We start from the raw sequence: 10,073 nt of genomic DNA, 5'->3' as shown, positions 1-10,073 counted from the left end.
TTTTTTTTGCATTTTCTCGAAGAAAAAAAGAACCAGCAAAGAAGTGGCTATCTGGTGGGTTTTGCCTTTTTCCTTTAATAAAACGACAGTGACTTTCACAATGTGATTGGATGTCCTTACAGGTTCATCTGTGCATTCTCCCATCTTGTGTTCATAACTGATGTTCAGAAAGGTGGCTCTAAAGCTCCGAATCCTCATAGAAAAGTAGTTCGATTTTCAGTGTGCTAAAGCAGAAAGAACGAGGCAATATACATTAAGAAGATTTTCAGGAGGGTTTAATTCCACAGGAGCTTTCTTCTCAGGTCCTTAATAAACCTCAGTTATTTTCAGTAGTCTCTGAGGATCCAAGGCTGGTCTGTGGGATTTGAAGGTAGCGTTTTGGCTGCCTGGCTAAAGTGAGAACATGTCAAAATGAGCCTAGATAACTAGGAGATGATGTTTCCTGCCCACACCCGGGCAAAACAGGAAGATTAAGGAGGAATCTATAGCTTTTTGAAAGGGTTTTCCCAGAAATTGGCTATCTGTGCTGGTTGAAAGCCTCATATGGGAGAGAGAGAGAAAGCAAAAATGCTGTTCCTCCGTAACCATAGTTCAGTTCCCTTATAGGGCCTTTTAGGATCTGGAGAGAATATTTTGGATTTATTTTTGTTTCCCTTGGGATGACATCATCAAGCATGCATCATGGTGCCCTGTTTGGGGTTTGGAAAAAGCTCTGAGAAGCTATAAATCTTAAGGCATTTTGCTCCTTTTCCTCTTCCCTTTTCTAAAAGCACAACTTTTCTGGTTTCTTTAAAAAAAAAAAAAGAAGAAGAAGAAGAAAGAAACTACAAAAGTGTGTATTGATCCCTTTCCCTCAGATCTTAACTGCCCAGGCTGTAATACCTTGCTTACATCTGCCAGGTTTTTGTGCAGTTTTGCAACATCTCCTTAATCCAGTGAGCATAAATAGAACATTTCAATCATATTTGGCTACCAGGAACTTCGCAGATAAGCACGCTAAGACCTTGTTGAAAGAGACAGTATGAGATTGTGTGTGATAAGATCATCCTATAGCCTGGTGCACAAATGAAAGAAAAACTTTTGTTCTTGGTGAAATTTGTTGATAGAGATATTTCAAATAAATGACTTAGGAGAACTGGGTATTTTAAAACAAAGGGCCGGTGACATAAGAGCCCGAAGCCCAGGCCTCCTGGTACGGGGCAGCCACGGAGATCCTTCTCTGAGCAGTTGCTGCGGGGAGATTAGCATGGCCCTTTGTCGTTTCTGACGTTGTATTTTAACACTCTCGGGCAGCCTTATCTGAAAGCACTGTACTTGGTGTGGTTATGGCCGCGGGGAACGCCATTGTCCTTCCTCATATTTTCAAGGCTCAGGACGGCTCCTACCACCCTTCAGTCAGCTCCAGGTTGGCCTCCATCCCAGGCCAAGGCAGAATGCACCGCTTTCTTTCTAAGAACCCCAAGGAGGTCTTCTCTTTTGGACAATAGGGACAACTGTTCTTTTTTTGTTTTCCTTAATTTATTTTATCGAAGTATAGTTGATTTACAATGTTGTGTTAATTTCTCCCGTACAGCAAAGTGACTCAGTTATACATATATATACATCCTTTTTCATATTCTTTTCCATTATGATGTATCACAGGCTATTGAATATAGTTCTCTGTGCTATACAGTAGGACCTTGTTGTTTATCCATGCTATATATAATAGTTTGCATCCGCTAATCCCGAACTCCCAATCCTTACCCCCAACCCCCCTCGCCCTTGGCAACCACAAGTCTGTTTTCTATGTCTGTGAATCTGTTTCTGTTTTGTAGATAAGTTCATTTGTGTCATATTTTAGATTCCACATATAAGTGATATCATGTGGTATTTGTTTTTCTCTTTCTGACTTACTTCACTTAGTATGATGATCTCTAAGTCTGTCCATGTTACTGCAAATGGCATTATTTCATTCTTTTTTATGTCTGAGTAATATACCATTGTGTGTGTGTGTGTGTGTGTGTATGTATATATATATACACACACACACACACACATCTTCTTTATCCATTCATCTGTTGATGGACATTTAGGTTGTTTTCATATCTTGGCTATTGTGAATAGTGCTGCTATAAACATTGGGGTGCATGTATCTTTTCAAATTATGGTTTTCTCTGGATATATGCCCAGGAGTGGGATTGCTGGATCATATGGTAATTCTATTTTTAGTTTTCTGAGGAACCTGCATATTGTTCCATAATGGCTTCACCAATTTACATTCCCACTAACAGTGTAGGAGGGTTCCCTTTTCTCCACACCCTCTCCAGCATCTGTTATTTGTAGACTTTTTAATGATGGTCATTCTAACCAGTGTGAGGTAGTACCTCACTGTAGGTTTGATTTGCATTTCTCTAATAATTAGCGATGCTGAGCATCTTTCCATGTGCCTGTTGGCCATCTGTAGGGACAGCTGTTCTCGTACTGGGGTGTGTGTGTGGGGGGGAGGGGGTGTGGTGTGTGTGGGGTGTGTGTGTGTGTGGGGGTGTGTGTGTGTGGTGTGTGTGGGGGTGGGTGGGTGTGTAGAGGCAGTGGGGGAGTTTTCAGCCTCTACATTTTCTCTCCTTGAATTGCCTTTCATGTTTGTTTGTTCATTCATTCAACAAAGAGGCACTGAGTCCCTCCTGTGTTCTGGGCTCAATAACAGAGGCTGAGGGAGGATCTGGCATGGATTCTTCACGAAGGAGGGTATAGTCTGGCTAGCACAGGCCCCTGTCAACCCCACAGCCTTTCGGTGTCATAAACGTGATTGGAAAGGACCTAGGAAGTCATCTAACTCAATTCTTGCATTGTTGCAAAGCTGCAGGGTGAAATCTAGAGAGGGTAAGTGGTTTGACCAAGGTCACCTGGATGGTTCCTGGCAGAGCTGGGGTGAACACTGAGCCCCCCACCACTAGTCTAGTGTTTCAGTCAGTCAGTATACCACACTTCTCATCTACATTTTTGAGAAAACATGCCTCCTTTGGTATTCTCTCTCCTCCCTTTGAAAGGCTCTGAAACAACCAAATGGCCACCATCTTTCATGGCCCACAGGCCTGGATTCCCAGCAAAGGGACACTCGGTGCAGGCCTGCCCCCCATTCAGCAGCACGGAAGGTGTTAACTAGCACTCTGTTAGTTCTTGGTTGCCTTTTTTAATCTGTTGTTTGAAATCCGTGCCTTTTATTGGTATATTTACTTTATGACATACATGAAGAGCTGTATTAAAAAATAAATAGTGTTGTAAAAGCATTCGGTAATGTTTATTAATATTGACTAGTCAGAGAGCAATGAACTCTATTGCTAGAAGGATAATTTGCGGTAATATCAGCTAAGCATTCGCAGCTTGTCAAATGACTGTCTAATCTCAACATTTAAAAAAAGTGGGTAAAAGGATAATTTCCCTTATTTATGCCTTGAGAAATGAACGTGACCCATTTCCTAGCCAATATTAGAACTATTATTTTCTTTTTCTCCCTGGGGGCACCAGACCTTCTCTCTGAATCCAGGCAGTCTCAGGGCTGGATTTCAGTGTCAAGTATCCCTTTATCTTGGGGTGTTTGGTGGCTGCTTCGCTAGCGGTAGCCTCTCGTGGGTCTGCTCTGGCTGCCTGTATCTGTGCTGAGGGATTGGGAGGTGGAAATGGAGACTTGGTTCCTGTCCTCTGGGAACTTATAGTTTTGAAGAACTTATAAAGGGCTTAGTCCAGAATCAGGAACTTGATACTCCAAGGAAGTACATAAGGAGAATGGTACTGGGTGTGATTGTTGACCCACGGGGACTGATATATGTCACTCACCGTTGGTGGCATTAAGAGATGCTCCTTGAGAAGATACCGTGTCACCCTTAGAAGGGAGGGGACATTCCCTGAGCATCCCAGATGTCCTGTGGATGACCTGCTCTGGCTTAGGGTGGAGGCCTCTAGTGGAACAGCTCGGTTCAGAGGATTCCTTCGCCACAAAAAGGCACGTGGAGAAAGTACAGGAGGCTGGCTCATGTACGGAAACACCCTGCAGTCTCCCTGGAAGTTGCTTTTGGCGATAAATCCCTGGTAACCTAATGGCTTTTCATTCATCTCTTCCTCTTAAAATTCAAGCCCAGAATGGCATTGACTATTTGGCCTTCCTCTTGTTATTCGAATTGAAGGTAAGTGGACATTGAAGGTACATTGTGAACTTAATGGTCTGGGGAAGAAGAGTGAGCCCGTTGCTGAAGTACATAAGCTTTTTCCTCTGTCAGTTCCGTTTCGACTCGGAGAGGTGAGCGAGGCCAGGTGAGGTCCTCTTACCACTGGGTTTAAGGGTTATTTACTGCTTTGAAGACAGAGCATTGTCAGAGCCTGTGAAGGGACCCGCCTCATACAGTGCCCACATGGGGAGACACGGTAGCACGTCAGGGCCAGCGGACAGGTCCTGATCAAGAGTGGGGCAAGAGGTTTGCAGGGGGCTGGGTTCCCATGGTAAGTAGAGGGCCTTGGAGAGTATTGATTCCCATGGGGCAGCAGGCTTTTGAGAAGTAGGATCATTTAGACCATCGTTGGGAGCTGACTCACAGACTCTCCTGTCTTGCCCTTGTCTGTTCTGAGTACCCCTAGAAGCGCTGTATAGGTCAAGTTGACTGTCACGGGATCAGAAAGCAAGCAAAAGATCAAGCATTGGGGTGACTTCTGCATGTGGGGCAGCTCAGACCAAGTAGAGGGGGTGAGTTGGAAAGACCTTCAGAGCTGCTGGAGCTGGAGTGTTGGTGGGAGCAGGGGATAGAGTCACTTAGGGTGAGAACAAAGAACACGTTATCTTATAAAGGCCCTTCCTTATAGGATGGCTTCCCCACTGCATCTTTCCTCACGCAAAAGTGGGTAGTTCCCTCCACTCACTTTCCCTCATAACAGATCCTAGTTTTCAGTGCTGGGGTGGTGTGCTCAGCAAAACTCATAGGGCAGGCACTTCCGTCTCCCCAGGGGCACCGCGAAGAAGGGCAGCCCTTGGGTTATTGGAACAGAATTCCCTCTCTAGACTTTCTTACCTGTTGGTCTGTTCTCACTGCCATTTGTCTCCAGGCAGAGAACTTGGGAAGAAATGGAACACTGGTGGTGCTGGGTCTTGAACCCCTCTGTCTCAGACAAACAGCGCTGCGGGCCCTTCTAGAATTCTCCCCTTAGTCCTTGGCTCTGTGGGATACAGGAAGGCCTAGCTTCTCCTGCAAGGTGTAGTACAGAGGGCACTCCTTAGGGAACAGCTGTTGCAGTCAGCTGTCCCTGGAGGCTGAGGGTGGGGAGGATGGAGTCTGGCCTGAGTCTCTCCCTGCTGCCACTTTTTCTGCTGTTGTCTTCTAGCGGGCTGGGGAGACGAAGACTCATCCCGAGGGTGAGGCTGGTCTGAAGCTCAGGCTTTATGCGGCTATGAGGTTGCCATTGGCCTTCCTTGTGTGGACTTCAGGGGCACAGGATGGGGTTGGAGGCTGCCCATGAAGCTCTTGTGCTTGGACTAGTGTTCAGATGAGAGGAGGGTGCCTGGACCCCACCTCAGATCGAGGAATTTCTTTAGCAGCATTGAGTAGTCACTTCTAAACTAGGCCCTATAAATAAAAGGAAAGGTAAACACGGCTTCTGCTATTATATAGTTACAATCTGAAGCAGATGAGTTTTTATGAACTTTCAGACTCATAGCAGTGGTTTGAATGAGTGTGTAGCTTGCTAGCTTGGTCTTACTAGTGAGAGTTGTGTGGTTGAGAATCAGTGAGAAGGAATGTGTCCTTCCCTCCAGTTACTTGTTAAAAGGTTCGTATTTGCTTACCTCTGATTTCCCACAATGATTCAGTTCTCTTGAGAAGATAGCTAGAAAAACCCATTAGAACTTAATTTTTTCTTTGTCTTTTTGGACAAAATTGAAAACCTGTTACCTTCAGGATGAGTTTACCCAGTGGGCCAGGTGTGGTCGTAGTTGGGGAGCACCTGAGCCTGCTCCCCAAGAGCGGGTGGTGGGGCCCTGAAGCCTATGGGGAATGGACGTTCCTCTGAGTCCAGCATGGAGTTGCTTGGGCCATCTAGAACTGGGTTACTTTCAAAACAGTGTTCAACACTATTGCCTCTCAGAGAAGAGAGTGTGAAAACCAAGGCAGCATATGTAGAAAGGTGCAAAGATGTCCCCAGCTGTCCTCCTTTCCTGTGTTATCGTGGAGGCTGATGACCTCAGATGACCATGAGTAGTTTGACCTTGTGAAAAGGCGGGGCCGGCCTGGGAGAATATGAGTGTGTGTGGTAAGGAAGAAGGAGGCGGACGGAATTTCCATTTTCATCAGAACGCGTTGCAGCAGCATAGTGTGGCGGCAGAGGTGGTAAGGGTTGGGGTCTAGGGTGACAGACCCTGAGTTCCTGCAGTTTGTACTTTCACTCTGGAAACCAGTTGCGATTCTGTTTCCACATTGGCCATTCCTCAGCCTGTGCCATAGAAAGTCTGTTGGGGGTCCTCGAAGGCACTCGGATTCTTCTCTGCCATTTCCCTTTGCTTTGAATTAGAAGTCTCTACCTCTTCACATCCATCCCTTGGTGTCTGAACAATAATGACAGGGATGGGCGAACCGGCACTGGTCTCAGATGAGCTCCAGGCCTGTGAGGTGTTCCCTTTTTCTCTTCTGAACTTTGTGTGCTTTGCCCTGGTCCCTCCGCCAGTGAGGCAGGACCTTTGTCCTCGAACTACATGTGGGATCACTTGGATGCCATGCTCGCCTCTGGGAACCCGTGCAGGGCACTGAGTTAGTGGGTCAGGTGCAAGGCAGTCTCCTTACCCCAAGGATTGGGCAGGAGAGGACCACCCATGTCTCTGAAGGCTGGAAGATGCACGGCAGCAGAATGGTTCCAAAGAAAGGCTGGTCATGAGTTCTGGAAGTTTCTTTCACTGAAAGATCACAGGTGAGTAAAGGAGGGAACTCAGGTCATCTGGATTAGAAGGTTTTAAAATGAGTAGATATCTGAGAATGGGTGTCAGTGTTTTGCTTGGGCTGTCCTAGCCTGACTGCCCTGGTGTCATGAGACATCACACAGTGGAACGTGACTCAGAGAGATAATAGTGCCCCTCAGAGGAATTCCTTGGAGGCTGGGCAAAAGGACATGGGTAAGACTTTGGAATAATAAAGTTTTGACACCATGAGAAACCAGAACCTTAGATATCACCCATCACTTTACAGGTGAAAAAATGCAGACAGATCGTGATAGCGTGATTTATCTAAGGTCACAGAGCAAGTTAATGGCCAAGTTAGGACAAAAATCCAGGTCTTCTGGCTGCTCAGCTGGCATCCTTCCCCGAATCCTGCTCTCTCTGTAGTAGAGGGCAAGAGTGCATCACCTTACACACCACGCCAATCCAGTTGGTCAAGAAAGCCACTGACACCAGTTGCCAGGCAAATCCATTTGCACCAAACAAAACAAAACAAAACAGTAGGGTTACCAGAGAGTGTTCATCACGGTGAGAGACTTGATCTGAAACCGGCAGGGGGAAGAGATGGGAGTCCAAGAGCCGGGGTGAGGATGCTTACCCTGGTGCTGACTGCTGAAACCTGAAGCCCGGCCACTCCAGTGTCCTTTGGGAAAACAAATCTGAGGGGGTGTTTGTCCTCCTCTTCCTCCTGACAGCCACCCCAGAGGTGGGCACCCCTGGAAGCTAAGAAAGCATTAGTGAAGGGACTTCCCTGGTGGTCCAGTGGTTAAGACTCCACGCTCCCAATGCAGGGGGCCCAGGTTTGATCCCTGGTCAGGGAACTAGATCCTGCGTGCTGCAACTAAAAGATCCTGCGTGCTGCAACAAAGATCCCACGTGCTGCAGCTAAGACCCAGTGCAGCCAAATAAATAAATAAATATTTAAAAAAAAAAAAAAAGCATTAGTGAAGAAAAAGATGGAGATAAATAAGACTGGAACCCACACGCTGCCATCCACCTGACCTGACCATGAACTTGTGTACGAGGGTCAGCTGTGGAACCACTTGTGAATAGAGCTTTTGCTGCTCCATGGAACAGCTCTTAGGAAAGCAAACCTTTGTCACGCCCAGGCAAGTGACAGGCATACTCAGCTACAGTTGTGTGCACATGCATGCGTGCACGCACACACGAACATGCCTGGGTACATATTTTAAACCATGCTTTGCCCAGAATGCTATTAGGACATGTCCCATTGCCCAGCATTGTGAAATATGTTTAGAGTTGAGAATGTTCAGTGAAAATGTTCTGTACCGATACTATTTCTCAATTGGGATGGATCAGCCTCGGCCGGGGTTCAGATAACATGGGGGTGGGGCGCACGGCAGTGTCATGGATGAGGGTGTGTGTGCTCTTGTGATTGAGAAATCATTTGTTGTCTTTGGCAGAGGGGTAAAGGGAAAGCAAGCAAACACGACCGTGATTGAGAAAGAGTTCTGTGCAGGGGGCTGGGCCTGATCATCGTCAGAAGCTGCACACAGTGGACCCCGTATGTTGTCTTCAAGCCACTAGACTGGCGCCCCTACTCATCCCGGGGCCCACAGGGTATTGACGCACCTCTGGGTTCTTGTGGGATTTGGAAGGTGCTGGCAGTGGGTGGCTTGGTTTAGTTCTGTGATCTGGACAGCAGATCCGGGCACCACTGGCTTGAGTGTATAATACTCCCCTTCCCCACCTGCATTCATCTAATATCAGTACCGGCAGCCCTCCAGCCTTTGACTGTGGTCCTAACACATCAACGTCCTGACTGCAATGGGCTGTTGGCTCTAAGGGTGCCCACCTGCCGGCCCTATCGCCCTCAGCTCCTTCCTCAGGGCTGAGGCCCCTGGGGAGGCGGCAGGCAAGGCGCAGAGACAGGGTGGGGTGGATCCTGTATCTGGCAGAGGCATGTAAAGGCCTGAGAACAGGAGTGTGGGTGGGAGGAAAGGCAGAGTTCTGGGCCAGATGGCCCCCTGGCCAGCCCGCGGCCCAGACTCTCCCAGAACTCGCCCACTAGCCGCCTGCTTCCCTGCCTCTGACCAGCTCTGTTGCTGGCTCCTGACCGAGTGGCAGGGTCTGGTGGGAAAGGCCCCAGGTTGGGAGTTGTGGTCGGAAGAGGGTTGCAGGCTGGGCCTGTGACCAGGGGTGACCAGGGCCTGTGTCTTCCTGGGGTGGTCATGGGTGCCAGGTTCACCTCACAGAATAAATGAGATAACGTACATGGAAGTTCTTTGGAAAGCCGAAACCGACGACTACCACCTTCTGTTTATAGAGTGATGTTATCTGGTTTCTTCAAACCTTTCTTTCTGCCAGGGCTCATCCTCTGGCCAGACGTAGAGGGAAAACACTTTAATAGCTGGGCCTTTGGGGAAGGTTTTGTGGGTTGGAGAGTGACTGCAGTTTTGAGAACCTCTGGATGCCCCGAGAGGGGAGCAGCTTTTGTCCATGAAGGCATCAGTTCACTAATAAGCTGCACCGTGTGGGTGCTGGGGTATGAGAGAGAGCAGGTACGGGGCAGCCCTCCCGGGTCAGTGGTCTCTTGGGGGAGCCAGGTATATGCACAACGCAGCACAGTGAGGGCCGTGTTGTGAGTGAAGTAAGCAGAGGCACCTCTGCCTCCACGTGTGGTGTGTGCTAGTTTGTGAGGTTTATGTCTGTCTAACTGGCCTGGTGCCTCCTCTTTCCTCTCTCCACAATTGAATCTGATTTTTCTTCTTGGTCTGTGTGCCAGTGGATGAAGAAGTAGGAAGTGCCCTATTCTTCTAGCCCCCTTGGACAAGACCGGGAATAGGTGCTTCCTTGGCAGCCTTCCATGGGAAAGGGGGCTTCCGGCTGTCATGGATCCAGGGATATGTCTCCGTCAGTGCCCGCCTCCAGCTCCCCTGCCCTCCATCTCCCTTCCTCCTGCTCACCTGCCACAGGGATGGCTGCAAAGCCCCCAGGTAGGGGTGGGCCTGCTTTCTGTCCAGCCAGAGCAGCAGCAACCTGTCTTTTCCTTTCCCCTACAGGAAGCTGCACAGTGGGATGAAGACGTACGGGTGTGAGCTCTGCGGAAAGCGGTTCCTGGATAGTTTGCGACTGAGAATGCACTTACTGGCTCATTCAGGTAGGC

The 10,073-nt window shown here is 48.2% G+C and overlaps 1 protein-coding gene across 3 annotated transcripts in view; it reads left to right on the top strand.

Moving 5' to 3' along the window:
* The window catches only part of ZBTB16 (zinc finger and BTB domain containing 16), a 190,500-nt gene that overhangs the window by 77,669 nt on the left and 102,758 nt on the right, over window positions 1-10,073 (top strand). For all 3 annotated transcript variants that reach the window (XM_082411090.1, XM_082411088.1, XM_082411089.1), the window contains exon 3: window positions 9,970-10,067. In XM_082411090.1, the coding sequence (XP_082267216.1) occupies window positions 9,970-10,067 (98 nt within the window). The remainder of the gene's footprint in view (window positions 1-9,969; window positions 10,068-10,073) is intronic.

The sequence above is a fragment of the Balaenoptera physalus genome, assembly GCF_965194825.1.
Source record: "Balaenoptera physalus genome assembly, chromosome: 10".
NCBI lineage: Eukaryota > Metazoa > Chordata > Mammalia > Artiodactyla > Balaenopteridae > Balaenoptera > Balaenoptera physalus.
This window is presented reverse-complemented; position numbering and strand designations above follow the sequence as displayed.